Source organism: Folsomia candida, unplaced genomic scaffold (assembly GCF_002217175.1).
Source record: "Folsomia candida strain VU population unplaced genomic scaffold, ASM221717v1 Fcan01_Sc002, whole genome shotgun sequence".
Classification (NCBI taxonomy): domain Eukaryota; kingdom Metazoa; phylum Arthropoda; class Collembola; order Entomobryomorpha; family Isotomidae; genus Folsomia; species Folsomia candida.
Genome location: NW_019091194.1, coordinates 18,563,414 through 18,583,299, shown reverse-complemented (window position 1 = coordinate 18,583,299; position 19,886 = coordinate 18,563,414). Strand labels below are relative to the sequence as shown.

General features: G+C 37.1%; 2 protein-coding genes, 2 long non-coding RNA genes and 1 other non-coding gene across 7 annotated transcripts in view; 2 read left to right on the top strand and 3 right to left on the bottom strand.

The window, feature by feature from the left end:
• Window positions 1–12,287, top strand: part of LOC110843869 — a 41,720-nt gene extending 29,433 nt beyond the window's left edge. For 2 of the 3 annotated variants that reach the window (XM_035848008.1, XM_035848009.1), the window contains exons 4-8: window positions 4,857–5,148; window positions 5,713–5,963; window positions 10,073–10,314; window positions 10,383–10,517; window positions 10,601–12,287. In XM_035848008.1, the coding sequence (XP_035703901.1) occupies window positions 4,857–5,148; window positions 5,713–5,963; window positions 10,073–10,314; window positions 10,383–10,517; window positions 10,601–10,727 (1,047 nt within the window). In that variant the 3' untranslated portion in view covers window positions 10,728–12,287. The remainder of the gene's footprint in view (window positions 1–4,856; window positions 5,149–5,712; window positions 5,964–10,072; window positions 10,315–10,382; window positions 10,518–10,600) is intronic. The other variant, XM_022089918.2, reaches the window with a different exon arrangement.
• Window positions 8,124–8,234, bottom strand: Trnas-aga. The gene is made up of 2 exons: window positions 8,198–8,234; window positions 8,124–8,168 (listed from the first exon to the last, which is right to left on the bottom strand). It is a non-coding gene; the product is annotated as a tRNA-Ser (tRNA).
• A 449-nt stretch (window positions 12,288–12,736) lies between the features above and the next one.
• On the bottom strand, window positions 12,737–14,955 carry LOC118434440. Its single transcript, XM_035848010.1, has 5 exons — window positions 14,787–14,955; window positions 14,442–14,645; window positions 14,195–14,360; window positions 13,893–14,121; window positions 12,737–13,797 (listed from the first exon to the last, which is right to left on the bottom strand). Exons 3-5 carry the CDS (start codon window positions 14,338–14,340, stop codon window positions 12,928–12,930), a joined length of 1,245 nt encoding a protein of 414 aa, XP_035703903.1. The 5' UTR covers window positions 14,341–14,360; window positions 14,442–14,645; window positions 14,787–14,955; the 3' UTR covers window positions 12,737–12,927.
• Window positions 14,956–15,498: 543 nt separating this feature from the next.
• Window positions 15,499–16,130, bottom strand: LOC118434513. The gene is made up of 3 exons (XR_004834088.1): window positions 15,855–16,130; window positions 15,693–15,765; window positions 15,499–15,612 (listed from the first exon to the last, which is right to left on the bottom strand). It is a non-coding gene; the product is annotated as an uncharacterized LOC118434513 (long non-coding RNA).
• A 282-nt stretch (window positions 16,131–16,412) lies between these two features.
• Window positions 16,413–16,746, top strand: LOC118434512. The gene is made up of 2 exons (XR_004834087.1): window positions 16,413–16,530; window positions 16,619–16,746. It is a non-coding gene; the product is annotated as an uncharacterized LOC118434512 (long non-coding RNA).
• The last annotated feature ends 3,140 nt before the right edge of the window (window positions 16,747–19,886 follow it).

Genomic DNA, 19,886 nt, shown 5'->3' with positions numbered 1-19,886 from the left:
CAGCACCAGAAGCCTTCCATTTCTGGAATTGCAACCATGTCAATTGTTCATGATCGGACAAAGCTATCATCACCGTTTCATGTCTCGTCGTAAAGTTTGCTTGCCCACATTAGCACTCCTCCATCCAACCCGTCCGCCCATGAAGACGCAGCAAAAGTAATGAGTAAGTGGTCTGAGTGGCTCGAAAGATGGGATTAAGGAGAAGTCCTTGTCAAACAGTTTCCTGAAAAAGGATTCAAGACCAAAGCCACCAAGAAAGATCTGCACTTTCTCATTTCATAACTTATGAATTATCTGACTTTTTGCGAATGCTTTCTTCCCGGAGGAAAATATCTTTTCCACAAATAATACGCACTTTTTTAGTAGGTTTCTCTTAATTGTGGCAGCGTGCTTGAATTATTTCGTCAACTTGGAATGTTTTCTATCAACAAACCCTTCAAACAATGGTTTACAATTATGTTTTCCCCGTCCTGGGACCGAGCAACTCGCAATTAATTACCTACAGCATTCCCGACCAATGTCTATTTCCAAAGGAAAAATGTTGCTCTCTTTACGAGCCTCCCAGCTATTAGATTTGATCATCCCTTTCATGGCTTATGTGCAGTAGCATCTGTTCCTTTACTCCACCGTAGAGTTGTATCGGAGGAGATATGACGACGTAAAGGTCGATACGATCCGATGATGGGCCATGAGTTTGACTAGGATCGAGAATGGACAGAAAGAGATTCCGAGTACAGAAAATCCCATTGAATTTGATTTTTACTCCATGAAAGCCATAAATCTGATGGAGAAGAGGGAAGTAGTTTTAGGAAACGGGATCCTTTCCGTCCGTCCGTGCTGCTGCTGCTGAGGTCATTTGAATTTTTGGATAAGCATCTCTGTCTCTCCTCCGGATTTACGATTAGGATTACCAGGATGAGAACATGGAAGATTTGCTGACAGGACGATGGCCCGCTCCAAACTACAAACTAAACGTGTAGATCTATAATCTAATCAGACAGATGGAAAGTGAACATTTGGGTTGCTTTTCGAACTCTGTGACAGACGCGTATCCACACCAGAAAATGCTCTCCCAACGCATTTTCCCATGCAGTGGGTAAAACTGCGTACGTACGTATTGTGCGTATGGAATGCATACCCTCAAAATTTGACAGTTTCAATAAAATCAGTGTCTTGGCAGCACAAACATTAAAATATTTTACAACTTGGTTTCCATCAACATGAGGAAAATGAGTATGAAAAGATGAGATCTCTAGACTTACCTGTTTGTATGTATGCACTCTGCACAAATGGAATCAGTTTACATGCATGTATGCAACCATTTGCATTATCAGCAAATAAGACGTTTTCTTAAGTGAAGCATGGGCATAAAAGTTTCTTTTTAGCATTTGCATATAAAGTTAAGTCAATGTCTGTGTTAACTCAGACATATTTACTTCTGAACTGGCGGAGTGCTGCCTTCCTTAAGCTCAATCCAGTTAGACGAATTGAAACAACAGGCAATAAATTTTACAACAAATGAAACTTCAGAGTTTGGTTTTACAAACATGAAAATAATAATTTCATGCCAAGCTACACAAATCCTTATGAAGTATTTAGTAAAATTTGAAACTAACCATGTAAATAAATATGTGCCGCTATCCGTTATACGTATAAAATGTCCATTTGTTGCACTTATTATTGCACCCAATGTGGATGGGCATGACATGGCTATGCACCTACCACAGAACTATACTATTATATCCTACATCGGATAATTCAAGCATTAAATATTTTATGGGATTGATAATCAATGTCCCATTCTATTTGTCGCTAGGACAGAGTACTTGCTCACTTACTGTCTCATCATTAGTCAAAATATTAAAATGTGTGAGACAGCTTATGCATGATGCACTTTTATTACTACCATTTATGGGTTCTGAGCCGACTCGCAATCAGATCAGAGACTCAGAAGAATGGGGTGCTTGATAATCGTTATGTCATCATAAAGAAATTAATGGGATTTACCAAACATTTTTAGTAAAGTACTTTTTCGCTCGTTGTCCTTAAATAGATTTTGAGACGGTGGGTTGCGACAGTAAATGTGTCGTAAAATGGAGAACATGCTCTCACGTTGTGGGGGAAGATTATTGGACGAGGATTGGACTTGGCTGACCAAATAATTACGTGTAAGCCATGCGTGTATTACATATTTACTATTCTTCTGAGTGGGATGGATTGAAGCGTATTTTGCTGAATCTATGGGACAATGCACAATAAATAGTATTGTTTTGGTGTCCTATTGATCTCGAATTCGACAGAAAGGGAAATGGGAAGGAGCCCTTTTGCTTACCTTTATTTCGACTCTGTCCCACAGTCAGGCGGTGACAATGGTAATAACAATTCTCAAAATATCACTCTTTGTAATTCCATGAACGTGTGTATCTGTATTATGTGCGTGCAAGTAATTTCTACACATATGTCATTGCCTTTGAAGTTTTGTAGCTGTTGCGGAGGTGGAAACGACATGAGAATTACTGGAGAAAGAAATAGATACGCATGGACATAGATAGATTTGTAGTAAAATTGGTGCATCTTTTCCCTGGTTTTTATCCTAATCCTAAGTCTGCAGGTGTAGTTGTAACGATTTTTGAAGCAATGTTATGAATTTTACTCAACCACTGACAAATTAAATGTACATCATGTCACTCTCATGTCAATGTCCACGTGATGTTTCGATATCTTTAGTGGAACGAGTGGTCCACCCCGATTGATCACTTTACTACGATTACCGTTGGTAAATGAAAAAAAGAAGGATGAATGAAATAGAAATGCTGTGGCTGAAGTATTATATAGAGTTCCTGCGATATTTATCTGCCAAAGTTGACATGACATGGATATATCGCATCTCATCGCCACATCTGCCACTACCGAGGGTTGACTCAACCACCCGCACAATGCACATCGGCTTCTAATATTATTTACGAAATCTTCATAAAATAGGCTACGTGGTTTGGTGTATCTTTTTAAAATATTGGGATCAGGCGAGGGAAGGTGGGTCACGTATTGGAGTCAACGGTTTGAGGTATCCAAACTAAACAGGATCGATTCAAGTTCACGGAAACACAATACTAATCTTGCACTAAAAAAAACATTTCAAATTTTAGAATGCAACTAAGGCTGGAATTTTTTTCAAATATTTTTCATCAGTCACCAAGTTCCAGGAAACTTGTTCATTTCCTGAGAAAACATAATCTCACGCATGTCCTACAACCCATTTAACGGTTCTTGTCTAATAAGAGGAAGACTCGTTCGTTCATGTAAAGTTGGTGTGAATCTCGACTCTTTTTTCAATTGTAGATTGTAGAATACGCCATGGACATCGTGGTTCTCAAGAAATTCTATCTTTTTAAAAGATGAAAAGTAAGATTTAACAAATCACGGGACACACAACTGTGGAAATTTGGAGGAGGACATGGCACATGAAAACTAACGGGGTTTTGATGTTTGTGCTGATTACGCTTACAAGCAGTTTTGGTTTAATTGCTGGTTTTGGACGTGAAAATGAAAATCCTTGTTGTTTCTCTTACAGAATGGAAGAAGTAAAATTCTGTAGCGAATAATGCCTGCCTACCCGTGATGATAATGATTTAAAGAGTAAGATTTAATTAATTACAGACGGGACTCTTTTGTGTTACGACAGGGTTATGACATGCTCGCAAGTTGTGCGTATGAACCATAATTATGTGCGCCTACCTATTTATTTAGTCTCTGGACATCCAACAACAGCTTAGAGTTTAAATGGGATAGCAAAATTAATAAGTAATTGACCAGTGTGTGCATTTACTGAATTGAATTATTCTCCACAATCGCTTATCTCGTCATGATGTCGTGTATAAAATTGATTACTTTATGCATTTCTTGCTCCTTCTCGTGGTTGTACTTCAATCCTTGTACATAAAATTGCATATCCGACCTACCGGAATTGCATTATTTTTACGTTGAAAGGAAACCACGGTCAATTCAATCATTGCACTTTGTTCATCGATTCCCTTCACTTTTTTATCGCCATTCAAATTACAGAATGGAAAAGCATTGCGTTGGATTAATGGTTTTGATTTGACAACATATTGAGTTCCAAATTGATTGGGGATACATGAAATTATTGGACAATAGTCGTTGGACCTCAACCATTGTTCTTTCCACCCTTCTCAACCTCAACCTCTCGCACACAAAGGGTATCCATCCATCCATGTATCGATGCTGGTGGGAGTGGTGTTTTGCTGGTAATGCAACACGAAACAATGAATTTGTCGATTCACGATGACAAATCTGCTCTAAATGAATATCGAATGTGATGGAAGGAATAAAATGGAATGCATATGTACTTTTAGAAGGTGGACGGTGTGCATAAATTACATTTTTTGTGATGATACTGCTGATCCGCACCCATAGTTCCTGACTCATGGCAAAAGTCTTGTCAAGTGTTTCTCATGTCCACTCCCAGGTAGGCCAGCCAGCCAGCCAGCCAGGTACGTAGTGGTATGAAACACCTTCTCGTGAGTAAAAGTCTCAGTACGTAGTGGACATGAATGAATGAATTAATGGAACTTGCTGCTGCTGCAGTGCTGTTCTTTCTGTTATTCCCTCTGGGATGTGAAGAAGAATGAAGATTTGTATCGAGGGATTTACATGCTTCATTCGCTAATAGTGGCACTTCACGGCATGACGACTTTTGACACTTCACCTTCACCTCGGCCATGATTTATACGGCTGATGCCATCATAATGATTATCATAATAAAAAATCCTTCAGCTCTTGATGACTTTCCCACTGGAAATTGTATTTCAACTTTGCTTGTCTTTCGTACATTGCAGGCCCACCAGTACCGGAACAGATACTTGGCCTCCAAAACGACGACAAGTACGACCACGACGACGACCACGACGACCCCTCCACCCCCACCGGCCATCTCGTACTCGCAGTACAAGTGGAACACGTACGGGACACGGACTGGGGTGGAACAGTCTCGGAGACAGTCTTATCATACGAATGGAGGCTTTAATACGCACCAAACTGGACGACATCATCACGGCCACCACCACAACGGAAATGGACACCACAACAACCCTTACGGATCAAGATCACATGCACAACCCCAAACGCCAGGTTAGAAACATTATTATTTGAAACATTCCTCAAGAATAATTCACATGCGTATAGCCATTCCAGTAGCCATTTCATACTTTTGGACACCTCGCTGTCATGATTTTGTCCATTTATGAGAATGTCGTAATAATAGTAATACAAATGGTAATTGCGGCTCTGCATGAGAAAAGTGTTCATCTTCTCGTAGTCGTTGTCCCAATAAAGACACCTTCACCACCATAACTCCCACGTACTCCTTGGAACATCTTGCTTCATGGTGGGGAGCAACGCATTATCCTCGTCTTTAACTCCGTGGATGAATAGATGCACCATATTTTGAATGGCTTTTGGCTGTGCTTCCTGATACTTTTCTAGGATAAAAGTACACAGTCGGAATGCGTCATTTATGTAAAGTTAAGATGTTGCTCCCTATTTTGTGACACGCTCACCTCACTCACTCACAACATTATTACGAACATTTAAGGAGCGGCTGGATGGTTTTTTTTGCTGCTCACACATTATGTCATTTCATGTTTTTAATCTTAATGTTCCTAATTCTGGTATTATTTGTTTCTTCTTTTATAGGGTCCACAATAAAACAGGCGGTTGAACACGCGCTGAAAGTGCAAACGGAAGGCGCCTGCAGACATCCGCGACCCAAGTTGATCCGAGTTCAGGAGTTTTACCCGCATCCTGGAAAAACGTACTTGCCCCATTGCACCATCCTCCATCAGTGCTCGGATGACACGGGTTGTTGCAAAAATGACCTCACTTGCTCTCCCAAGACGACGCAGAGGGTCGAACTCTCCTTCTATGTAAGTACCCTCGTCGTGAGTGTAAGTGCATATTAACAACCTTTTGATTGAGTTGGGCAACATCATCGCAGCGACTTTGCCACTCTTTCCTGCTTTCTTCTTGGGGCTTTAATTATTACGACTTGACATAATTTTACGGGTGGTGTTGGTGGGCGAAATTGTTTGGAAAATGTTGTAACGAACGTGTTTAGGGGGAGTTGGCAGGAAGAAAACTAATAATCCGAGGCTAATTTTAATAGTATTTATCACCCGGAACCAAGTCAGTCACACGGACGGAGGCGTTATTACAGCCAGGATGCGGATTTATAGAGCTGCAATATGATTCAGCAGTTATTACTGCTATATTTACATGTATTTTTTACTGTGTATACAGAAATGCGACTTGTCACACTACATTTTTATCTGACTTGAAACCTTACACATGTAGGGCTTGTTTAGACTACTTACTAATTTAGATTTATATTCCAGTGAATTTGGCTAATGAAAGTCGAGAAGTTTTTTTTTATGCTGGGATGATAGGTCAAGTATCTTAAATTTATGATAGAAAAAGTCAGCCAAGAGATGGTATGAATGGTCAGTTGAATTTAAGTTTAGACAAAAAAATTACTCTGCTTTTTTAATGGTCGAAAATGCAAAAATTATTACAGTTCAAAAAATTGAAATGAATCCAAATTCTTCGACTAGCAGACAGGAGCACACAAATCGACGCATCGTGCAGGATTTCCAATGATACCTTCTTTCGCCATGCAAGCAGCCATGCACATGGCGCAACTCATGGAGACAGCGGTCACCTGCGTGGCCAGATCAAACACAGCCAGCAGCAGCAGAATGTAGACAAGGGTCCGAATCCTGGAAATGTAAACTTGAATTAGCAAGAGTTTGCAAGTTTACTATGTACAAGAGTTAATTACATTGTGGTCGTATTGAGAATTCTGGCTGTAGGTTTGTGGTATCTTTCTCTGTTGTTGGACGTGATAAGGTCTTGCGTCAGGTTGGAATTAAAATAAGTTCATAAGTGAGATGCCTTTATATACATTTCAGGATTAAATAAGTGCTCATGAACATTGAATTCTCATGAATTCTTCGATCTTTCTAAAGATACTCTTCTCCCGCATGATCAAAGTGACATTCATGATTTCACATGTAAATCTATGTAGCTCAACACTTTAATAACTTGACCATGTGACAACACCCAGGTAACCTTGAGATAATGTCCCTTTCGCTGTTAACAAAAAGCTCTTTAGCTTATACCTTATAATGTTAAAGCCCCCATATTCCGTGATATTCCATGATAACTGATATCTAACGCGTTTATTGACTGTGAGAACAACTATGACTCAACTTTGCTCTTCTCATGATATTTGGCAACCACCTGAAAAGAATGCAACTTCCAGTATACGAGTACCTTAAAAATACGCTGCTAATACACAGCCGTGCTAACACTTGTTAAAATACTGAGTCCGATATAGAAAAAAGTAGTAAATTGGAGCTTGTATATATGTAAGTAGCATACAAATAATGCAAATCATGAGTCGTTACGACTTCTTATGAAACCTTTTTCTTGTCGCTATCCTGATTTTCTGCATGTTTTACGACGTTCCAGTCCAATCCTCATCCTCCATCGAGTCAGTCTTCACGTATTTAGCGAAACGTCAAAAATCACTTTATCCCTCACTCATGTTATGTATGTAGATGCGTACAAGTTATCCTGACTGATGCAGACTTTTTATGGCAAATATGCATACAAGTACATACGTCGTGCACTTGTGAATCATGCAAGAATTTTCATATTTTCTGGCTTGTTTGGTGGGTGGCTGTGGCTATATTAGTCTCAATCTGGAGAGGAAGATGATGGATGAGTTGCATCCTTGTATCCATTATCCTTCGCCATGCATACCTCGGATCGACTTAATTATGGATGCACATACACACACACGCGTTGCAGGAGGGGCTGCTTAATGCACTTTTTCCTCTCGCATGCAACTAATCAATCGCTTTCCATACTTCATTGAAATTCAATCGACTCTTCTTTTTCATCTCCTCGTTTTTACTGGAAGAAAGAAAACTTGGGCTCGAGCTGATAAAAAGAGCGGAAAAATATCCTCTCCGGTCTCTCTCTGCAGGTCGAAAAATTTAGCAAGGCTGTTATCAAAATTTTGTCCCGTTTGGCAAAAAAGATGTCGCAGTCTACAGGATTCGAACCTATGCGGGGAGACCCCAACAGATCGCTAGCCTCGAACTTTTAATTCGTCCAATTCTAGTCTGTCGCCTTAACCACTCGGCCAAGACTGCTATGAACGTTGATGATTGTTAACAATCTAGTTATTCCAAAGGTTTCATTCCGAATGGTTTATGGTTTTGAGTGATAACAGAAATAGGGGCTGTAAAAGGTTAACTCTTTAAAAATAAACAGGATTTGAATGGGTTGGATTTTACCCAAATCCATTTCTGTAGAGGAAAAGTGGTCGGGTCAGTTCATTCTTAAAGTTGACGCAGCACATTACAACTTTGTGTCAACGTGTCAATTCATTTGTATCTTGTTAACTTTGTATGTGTAGAGAAGAGAAGACGAGCAAATTATCGATATGCTGTTATCATGAGGGAATGTACAACGTGACATAAAACGTGACGAAAGTATCGTCACGATACGCATAATGAGATGATAACGTAATCATGTATAAATAAATGCACGTTTATATACTTGCACATTTTGTGTTCATACCTACTTTAACTTTTTGTCAGTCGGGAATCGCAATCATGATGAGAATTAATAGTAAAGTTTGAGAAACTTATCTTGGCAACTTTCATCAAATGTTTACTTCAGTATCGGAAATAAATTTAGTGTAATACAATTATTAGTCGGGTGTTAAAATGTGCATGTATGTATATTATGTCACACTAATAAAATAACAAAGTCATTATAAGTTTGGGTAAATTAAATAATTCAGATTCCTTGAAATTTTACACATTTGAACAAACAAACTCAAACTTTGATATTCAACCCAGTTAAATAAGGTTTAAAGTGGGCCAAAATGTGTAAGGAAAAGATACGAGAAGAATTGTAATTGTAATTGCCCTATGTTTGAAATAAGTAAAGATCACCCAAATCCTATCAAGTCCAGCTTGGTACATATAAGTCATTTTTGCAGTGTATATCGTCCTACAGCATAACTGACGGGCATGCAGCTCATAAAGTTATAATCTCATTATGTGATTAGGTTTCTGCACTTTGTGAGATCGTTTTTAATCTGTGCATTATGAGCTAACCTAATTCATTCCATTCCTTCTTTATTCCATATGTAAAAGTCAGCATGTTTTTGCTAATAAAATAGTAGCACAACACAAATGTTTTACTAGTTCCATCACAAATGATTCAAATCGCAGCACTAAATATTTTTAAAATCTCGGATTCCACTACAGTTTTATATATTTAAATTGAAGTTAATGTATCCTGCTTTTTAGAAAAGTGATACATATCCAAACGCACACGTGAGACCATCCAAATTTCAATGGAAAACATCAACCTCTATTTATCGCATATAATATCGCATAAGTTTACATTCTTGCAGTAAGTTTTTATTTAAAAAGATACGAAAATGATGACACATGTGGACCACGCCACTTTTTAAGCCAACCTATAAAATACTTTTCATCTTTTATTCACACAAACGCCGTCCGCATCAGTTTTATGACAACGTTTTAAAATTCTCCTATTTCCAAATGAAATAAAATCCTGTCATATCATACACGTTCTACTTGACTTTGACTCTCTGATTAACGCACTTACTGCTGCTGCTGCTGCTGCCTAACTAAAGATGACGGGTGATAAAATTTGTCAGGCAAAATTATGTCAGTAAAATTAGTCGTAACGCAAATTTGGTTCAAGGAAGCTATTAAAATTAAATTTTAGAATTGCTTGATTGGACGCACACAGCGCAATTCTTTCTTATTCTTTTCTCTCGTTTCCTTTATATGCGTGCCTTTTTTATGTACATTCGCAACGACTCATTCAATTATATTGTTATGCATTATTTGCTCAAGTACACCATCGCAAAACAACTTCATGGGACTATTAACGCCCTGTATTACATGTCCTGTTACTGAAATTGTGATATAATTTGTTCTTACAGACAATCACCGTCGAAAGTAATCGAGGCTCTACGGTGGAACGTCTCGTCTTTTACAACCACACCGAGTGCGAATGTCGTGACAAACAGGATGAAATGATGCCTCGAGACTTTCCTTATCCAGAATCTCCCTCAAAGTCACTAATGAACAACCACTTGGACAATGTGGGAGGAGGACAGAGCACCGGAAGCGAGAGAGGAGGCAGCCAATACGAGTCGTCCAGTGTGAAGAACAAAAATTTATTGTAACAACGAAAATAAAATTTAAATATTAAGTTAAGCTATGCAATTAAACTCGAGTCCTATTTTTTAGGAGGTGCAAATGTCCATCTGGATTTGCAGAACGGATTCTTGGCGAGGGGGCTTGTTCTTGTGACTGTTTCGACAGGCAGACGGACTGCCTGAGGCAGAAAAGAGGACGAAATTTTTTCAGCATGCAGGACAAATGGTGTGCAAAAAATGAAATATTGAGACAAATTTAGCAAGAAATTCTAAATTGATAAGCCAATAATGTCATGAATTGTTGTACAGGTGCATACAATCCGGGCGTTGCGAAATTCCAGTATGCAGTTACGGCAGCTATATCCATTTGGCAGGTCGGTGTCCCAGGAAAAGAGAGAAATATTCCCTCTCGTGGCACAGATATCTTACGGAATAGTCAATTTTTTTTATGTAACAATGTAAATATCTCGAGCAAAATGGTTCTCTCCAAATTGTAATTTTAAACCTTTCAATGATGCTAAAGATTTTACCCTTTTTAAGCAAGCTTTATACTTAGTTGAATGGATAAAACTGCCATTGATTGTTCTCAAGAGTATTAAATAACAAAATGTGTGTATGGTGGTGAACATGGTGAATTAACTCATGTTCACAAAATCGTTATGTTTAACAAGTCATGTTACTAAATATTTGTTGTTGCAACGTATTAAAGTTTGTACATAGATTTATGCCCATTTTAATCGTAATCTTAGGTTGTAGCTAATATAATATCGAAATATAATATACGAAATATAATATAATATAATAATCGAAATATAATATCAAGGCTTTATTGGTTACACGAAAATATACACAAATATTATTTACTAGCTAAAGTTTTATATAATGTGCATGAGAACGCTACACATACTCCACGATAATAAAACCATCCTGCCAATTCTATCAGTATGGTGCAGAACTTATATGTATTATGTTGTACATAAGTTAACAATGTACAAGAAAACTGTTTGAATAAGATTTTATATATATAGATCTGAGTATTTCAATTATGTAATTAAGTAATTTGATAATTATTGTGAATATGTGAAGCGTGTTTCTGTCTACTAGAGAAAAAATAGAGCTTTATAGCGTGTATGTAGCCTGCTTTTTGATTTGTTCATTTTCAAACTGAAATCCAAAGCTGTAACAGCTTTCTCCACATTTCTGGAACTAATAAGTTATTAGTAATAACCAAGTAGGTAATTACGTACGTATGCATGTAAGAATACTTAATCGATAGTTGTGCATACCCAAAATCAAGACTGTTTCATTTATTTTTTTATACTGATTAAAGAAATGTACTCAGCCCCATGAATTTTTATGATCAATTAACTTATAACGTTGACTTATTTTGCACTCGATTTAAACTATGGCGGGTATTTTGTAAATTGATCAGCAAAATTTAGACCTTTTAAATTCATCCCCACAACCACATGTGCAAAATTTTAGATTTGTTAGACAATTCAAATTCTATCCACACTGCCAATAGTTTATAGCTTATCAACTTGGTAGCTTGCTTATACAAAGTCGTCCTAATTATATTGTTAATTATATCGGATAGTTAAGTTAAACCGTTGCCAATACCTTAACCTTGAGGCGTGCAACAACATCCAATTAAACATCATTCAGACTTTAATAATCTGTGGAATTTCGTTAAGTTGCATTGCAACCCGAACAACGCACAATTATGGAAGTTAATTAAATAATTAGTTAAGAAAATAACTAGAATAAGTACCTAAGTAGATTTTTTTCCCTATTTCTGGTTGTTAGCATGCAGCGTAAAGTGTTAAGATTTATTAAGAACATTACATTTAAGACTGCTTATGTAGTGGAATTTAGTATAAATTGTATGTAGCGTACAAAAAATTAAAACTTCATTGCAGTATGAATGTCATTATTACAAAATCGGTTAATAAAGTTCAAATAAGAAAGAGTTTAAAATTCAATAAAAATTTAATATTAATGGAAGTTGCTGTATTTAGTTAATTTTATGTTTAACATGATCCCCATTTCTGGATATGACCTACAAAATAAATTTCACCTCATGCCAAAAGCTTCGGAATTTTCGCCAAGAATGCGTCGACACGGTCAAAAATCGTCGGGATCGACTCCCTTGGTCATGCTGGAGATCCATTTTGGTGCAAATGGGACAATTTAAATTTCACCCGTTTTTGACAAATAGCCTTTATGCCGAGGAGAGCAATGTTCCCGAACTTTACACGCGGATTAATCGGCTCCCAAAATGATTACGCGTCGCGTTTACATACATGACTGCCCATTCGGTTTATGAAAAATACGCTTGTTTTGATACACTATACGTTAGTGGACATTAAGTTAATGCTGACTATGCAAATAACGAATTTTGAAGTAAAACAGCTTAAATCACATTCAATTTATAAGTAACTCAATCAATATTTAGTTCATTTTATTGTCAAATTGATTGTGTTTGTTAGAAATAATAGAACACCAGTGGCTAAAGACTCATGAAATTCATATTGTTACTTTTAAAGCCCTGAACATTTGTACATTTAAACTATTATACTACTAATCAGGTCATGTCAATAATCTTAAATTTTCAAGATAATTAATACAAATAGTATTCATGGCTGACAGTTTGCCACCAATTTAAGCATTTCCTCGGTGGAAACCCCTTCAAAGTACTTATCTAATTCCTCAAGTGAAATCTCCAAAAGTGGGTCATCGTAATTCTCTGCAAATGATAAATCAACTCCCGAATCTGGTTCGAAGCTAGTCTCGGCTCCTTGTCCAAAGTCTGGTTCGAAGCTAGTCTCGGCTCCTTGTCCAAAGTCTGGTTCGAAGCTAGTCTCGGCTCCTTGTCCAAAGTCTGGTTCGAAGCTAGTCTCGGCTCCTTGTCCAACATTGACCCCTTCATTGCCTAAGTTGATTAGCTGGTAGCAAGCCAAAGCAGCACTTTGATCGTCCCCAATAAATCTTGTTAGGTGAGTTAAGTCCTCAATGACTTGACCATCAATTATAGTATATTGGCCATCCGGAACTACGGCAAAGTACGTGTAGGAATCTCCCGGGGGTGCGGTTGATGGCTCCAAACTCTCGACATCAGCTTGATCTCCGTGAGATACATCCGTAGTAGAGGCCGACAGCTGAATGGAGATTCCCTCATCATCCAAGGACGACGATGATCTTCTTTCTACTTTTATTTTTGGCGATTCTTTCTTTACAGTTGGTGGTTCCTTCTTTACTGTCGGCGTGTCTTCTTCTTTCAAGAACGATTCTTCTTTTTGGATGGACAATTTTTCCTTCTTTCGCAGGAACGATTCTTCCTCCTTTTGCACGGAAGATTTTTCCTGTTTCCGCAAGGACGGGGTTTCTTCTTTTTTCAAGAATAATTTTTCCTCGCTTCTTGATGACGATCTTTCTTTCTTGATCTGTTGATTCCTGGTCGGCTGACTGTTTTGCTTTGCCGTCTCGGAGTTCCCATATTGCGAATTCTATAAGAATGTAAAGCAATTAGAGTATAGTTCATCATTCAAACAAAGTCATAAATAAATTTACAATTATTTGAAAAATAAATTATAGTCCTTACACGAAAAATTTCATTCAATTGCGCAAACCATATCATCACATTTTCCTGGTGGACGACCCCTGGCTCATCGATGAAGTTTGTCCATGACCGAAACCATTTTGCCGTTCCAAAAGCTCCATATTGCCCAGGGTTAAGCTTTGCCAAATCAACAAATGACCATGTTTTGATTCGACGAGCAGAGGTTAAACTTCGACGTTGAAAAGTACAGATGGGGCTTGACGTCGAAGGTCTGAAAATAGACAAGTGGAATTTAAAAAATTAAGGGACAAATTTCTTTTAAAAAACCTTATTTAATTTTTTACCTTTTAATAATTGATGCTGCCTTTTGATTCGTTTCCCTTTTCGTTGATTTTAGAACTGCCTTTTCTACATCGACACAACAGTCTGCGTTCCCGCACGACTTTCTACGACATCGCAAAACTCGTCCAGAAGATCGTGTTTTCGCCATGGCAAGAAATCTTCAAGTTTCTAGAAAAGTAGATGCAACTTTTAAATTCAGCTCAAAACTTGGGGAGAAAAAGAGCAAGATCGAGAGAGCACTTTTTTGACCTTTATACTTCCACGGTGGCGAGAGAGAGAATGAGCAGAAACCCTCAGTCGTGGCTCCTTAAGTAGGCTTTGCAGGACGCCTTGCTCGCAAGGACGCTCGCTTCGCCAAGCACTCTGAGCTTTCTCAAGATAAGGTGTGAACTCCAGGAGATAAGAAGGACTAAAATATCCGCACTTCCAAACGACTCCACGACAAGGTGGAATCTTTAAAAATCAAGAAAAATGGAAACAATATAGTTAAAGATAGCTTGGTGTGATGAATGTAGCGTTATATAAGTTAATTAATGCGTTAAAAGCGTAATAATGCATGGAGAGGAAAATGAAGGAAAACAAGGGTTGAGGCACCTATTTTATACTACGTTCCTCCGATTTAGTGGTGATATCGCAATAAAGAATGGACTAAAAAACACCAACAGCGATATACCGACGGCGATGGTATTAATTGGCCGCAAAATGCAAAGGGATTCTAAATTAGACTTTCTAATTAAGTAACTTTGATCTGTCAGCCACGCATTTCTAGGAATTTTGACCGTTTGGCTTGTTCTCCCGCATCGAGATGTGTCTATAGCTCACTCTTCCCTGGAGGCAGGTTGAGATGATGGTCTCTCTTAATTGGCTGACGGACTTATAAAATTACTCCCAAATTTGGGCTAAACTACTGCTGGACAGTAAAATGCAGATGAACCGATGTTGATTTATGATAAATTAGTAATTTAATCATGAGTCGCGCATTCTTTCCTGTTATTCCTCTCAATTGATAATGCACTGGCCGGCCCTTCATTAAAAAAATTGAGACAAACTTAGCAACTGCGAAAATAATGCTTATAGTAAAATGGTCAGTTGATAGTTAGGACTATCTCACATTAATCTTTTTTCGCGCCATGCAATTTGTGTTACTAAAGGAATTTATGCAAATTAAAATTATGTAATACACCGGAACTAAAAGTTTTCTAAACATTGCATTAATATTTTATTATTGGGAATCATCCCGAAAATGTATATTTATTTATAAAATTTATAAGTAATCCGTAAACTAAAACTAAAACTTGAGACATGATTAAGAGCGACTTGATTATCTCAAATCTCTATCTCCCAGATAGCGATATTCGAACACGAATCCGTCCTTTTTCCTCTGACCCCACTTTTCTATATCGAAATATACGTATGTCCCCTGCACAAGTAAATCGTGGTGGTTGAGTTAGAAATTAACTATTTGTCTTCCAGAATAGTAAAATGAGTTATTCATCTTACCTGCTCATATTCTTCAGTAATCACATTTGGTTCCTCATGGCGTTGGAACCACATCATATATTTTGTATGGAACCTATAATATTAATAAGTTATTATAAATGACCAATTTTTATAAATTACAGATATATCCTAGAAATAGAATAGACAGAATAAAATAAATACCTCCAACTCTGGCTTTTCAAAATTTGTATGACTAACAATGGGACCTTTTTTCAAGCTACACCGGGATTGACTAACGAATTATATCAAAAAATCAAGCCAAAAATTAGGAATCACATGGCGCTTATCGTTCCGCCGAATGGTCCCTCTGAAAGAAAATTATTAGGGGTCAAAGTTCGCACGAGCGCCTTGGTTTTCGCCCCGTGGAGGAAAAAGCAAGGGAAAATTTGCTCAAAAATTGAACTTAACCGCCAATATTTTTCTTCAAAGGGGCCATTCAACGGAAAGATAAGTGTCACGTGACTCCTAATTTTTGGCTTGATTTTTTGACATACCTCCTTAGTCGATCCCGGTGTAGCTTGAAAAAAGGTTCCATTGTAAGTCCTGCGCTTTCGTTCCTGTAATGAATTGGTGAATTTCAAAATAGTTCGATCGCACGTTTCTTAAAACCAAATTACTTACCCTCCAAATAGTAAAAGATGAAAAACAAAGTTTCTATCGATAGCCGGTTGATAAATTCAAAGCTATCAGAATTTGATAACGGATGCTAGAATGTAGAGAATTAGCTGTCATTAATAAGGAACATCTAAAAACAGGACAGGAGCCACTAATTCGAGAAAGTATTATTGACATACGTGTGGATAATACTTGGCAACGACAGATTGAAAACGATCTCCAGGTCAGTGCATGATTTAAAATAAACTACTTTTTATCGGTATCGAATTGGCAACTATCTACATTATTGTGTATTTATTTGCATATTTTAGGAGGCAGCCAACGTTGCTCTACCCGATGATGATGAAGATCTATAAGCTCCATCTTTTCTCACTAAAGCTAACAGCAACATCTTCGTCGTCGATAATTTGTTCGTATGAACTTTGTTTATGCAATTTAATATAATGTCTAAATTAGTTGTACCTCTGTTAAAGGTCAGTATTCAAAGGGTGAGCGTGAGCCCACTATTCCAAAAGTAAATATTTGTATTCGTGTTTTATGGTCACACACACAACCAAATTAAGTGTGTACATGCGTCAGTAAATTAAATAAAGATACTTAATAATGTTTAATTAACTTTCTGGGTACAAATACTATTGGATTAATTAATTATTATTACTCTTATAATGTATATGTCTCACAATTTTGATTAATTACACATTTTCATCATTATTATTAAGCAGCGGTATTTATCAAATAACTTAAATTTCACTTATCGCTGCTAACTTAATTCTAAACTTATAAACTTGTATCTATCTATTACATCATTATCTTGAAAATACTGATCATCGTCAGCGTTTGGATGAGCAAGTCGGTACAATATACCGTCCGGATTTCCCATTCGTTTTTGTGGAGTATCATTCTCAACAATTTGTCCTCCATCCAGCACTACAATTTTATCGCAATCTAAAATATTGTGTATCTTATGAGCAATACTTATCACTGTGAAGTCTTTCATATATAGATATATATCTTTCATATATAGATTGGGGCAAAATATCGTCGAGTGTCCCTGTGTCTGAGGAAAACCGAGATAAGATCTGACCTGACGGCGTCCTTTCGAAAAAACTTAACGGGCTTCCGATAACTCCTTTGCTCATGGAGGAATGCAATCTGGCCGAAATGCAGACGCACATTGAGAAGAAGAGGTGCTCTTTAGGAAAAATGTGGCTATGAGCAGCCCCACGATGACCGAGTAGACAATCACGATCCCTTCCTCTGTTTTTACTACAGGTGGCAGCCAACTGTAAATTATGTTCGAATCGGAGCTACCACCAGCTACCCAGAGCTTTATCCAAAGGTCTACCACAACCAGGAGACAAATTCCAGCAGTTGTGGGGAAAATGATTTGAAATTTGCTCCGGCAGAGCGACACTACGCCAAAATATTGGAAAGTTCCCGTTTTTCCGGCTACCTCGGTTTTAGAAGACATCGGGTATTAAGACACCCTATGAAAATACGCCAACAATCGTTGGGATTCGTTATCTAGATATGCCTGGAAGAAAAGTATCTTAAGATAGTTGACAAGATACAAGATACTTTTTTCAAAATTCCGACAAATTAAGTCAACTTCTTACTACTGTCAGTCAATTTGACCATGAAATTGTCGTAACCAGAGTTTGGTGAATTTTTACTTCATGTTTTGCCAATTAGTAACAAACCTGTACATATGTATATATGTTCATGTGTACATATACATATGTCGCACATTACATGATATGTACCTACGCTTAACTAATGCATAGGTATTATAGGGTTTAGTTTGAATAAGCAGGGAATATTGTAAAAATATTATGAACCTCTTAAAAGTATACGCATATCTAATTTTTCGAAATTTAGAAATCTTTCGAAGTACATGCGCTTCAACAAAATTTCTAAGATGATGATGATTACAGAATGATTTTAAGTTTTATACTCACTAGATTTTTTAAATTATTAACCACGACTATTTGTATAAGTATAATTGGGAATGAATACCAGGCTAAAAAAAGAAAGTATCTTATCTAATATAAAAGTATCTTGAGATACATATCTTGTATCTTGACTACTTAATTTTTAGGAAAGTATTTGTATCTTGTGTACATGATGTATCGAGATCCGTGATTAATTAATCGTGATTAATGGATTAAGGATTGAGATTAAGGATTAATAATTCTTAATGCTTAATCCCGACAAAAATTGTATGCAATTAATCCTTAATCATTAATCCCGACGAAATATTTCCACGCCATTAATCCTTAATCCCGACCAAGCGTATCGAAATTATTAATCCTTAATCATGATTAAGAATAAGTATCGCAAGAGAACAATCACTGCGAATGGAGTCAGGAGTGAAGTAACACTTACCATTACACATTCTTATAACCATTCGATATTTTTCCACTCTTTCTACTTTCCTCTCCCGAAATTAAAATGTATTAAATTCTTAACTTTGAATTGTCGCTTCCATAAAAATACTGATTCAATCGTTAATCATGTTTAACAGTGATCTAACTGAGGAGGACAACCCTTCACCGACAGAATCACCGATCTTGATGCTCTTTGGATATGTTGTAGTCCTAGGTGAGTCTAGCAAAAGTGAAGAAGGATTTCATTCAATGGTCCCATTTGCGCCCGCCACACCCACTCAAAGGTGTAAGAATGCCCTGTTTTGGTTCATTAAAAAAATCACCAGAAATTCAATTTGGGTAGGATTTTCATAATTTGAGCGTTTTTGTGTTCTTAGATAGTTGCTTTATAATATACAATAGCAAACTCAATTAGTTTAATTTTTCGAGTATTTTCGAAAATTTCCTGACCAGGGATATGCCTTCGAAAAGATCAAAATTTCAAAAAAATTGAGTTAGCTATTGGATATGATAAACCAACTAAGATCACAAAAACGCTTAAATTATGAAAATCCGATCAAAACTAGATTTTTGGTGATTTTTTGAATGAACGAAAACAGGGTATATTTCGTGTTTTTCACACCTTTGAGTGGGTGTGGCGGGCGCAAATTGGGCCATGGAATGAAATCCTTCTTCACTTTTGCTAGACTCACCTAGGACTACAACATATCCAAAGGGCATTCTGTCGGTGAAGGGTTGTCCTCCTTAGCTGAAAGACTTGCCGTTCATCTTCATCGGCAGATTCTTTGATGTCGAACAATTGACAAATTCAGCGGTTCTTTGTAGGCCAGGTGCATAGCTTGTGCACCAAAACGTGCAATAATTGGTGTGGTTAGGCCAACATCAAATTTTACTTCACATTTGACATGCAAAAGTCCTATACATAGTCTGTCTTGTATATATTTGACGTTTCAATATTATTATGTGCTACAATAAATAATTAAACTACATTAAATGCAGTAAATAATAATAATATTAATCCTTAATCAAGAATTAATCAGGATTAATTAATCCTTAATCCCGAATCTAAGAGATTTGTGAATTAATCCTTAATCCCAGCAAATGGAATTATTTAATTAATCCCGGATTAATCTAATCTCGGAATAACAGTAATCCTTAATCCAACAAAAAAATTCGTTAATCACGGATTTCT

What these genes read in the sequence shown, in the direction of transcription:
- LOC118434440 (XM_035848010.1), bottom strand. Translation starts at nt 14,340, where the DNA reads ATGGCGAAAACACGATCTTCTGGACGAGTTTTGCGATGTCGTAGAAAG. An exon ending in GCAGCATCAATTATTAAAAG is followed by an intron (nt 14,122 to 14,194) that starts GTAAAAAATTAA and finishes GTCTATTTTCAG; the next exon opens with ACCTTCGACGTCAAGCCCCA. An exon ending in AATTGAATGAAATTTTTCGT is followed by an intron (nt 13,798 to 13,892) that starts GTAAGGACTATA and finishes ACATTCTTATAG; the next exon opens with AATTCGCAATATGGGAACTC.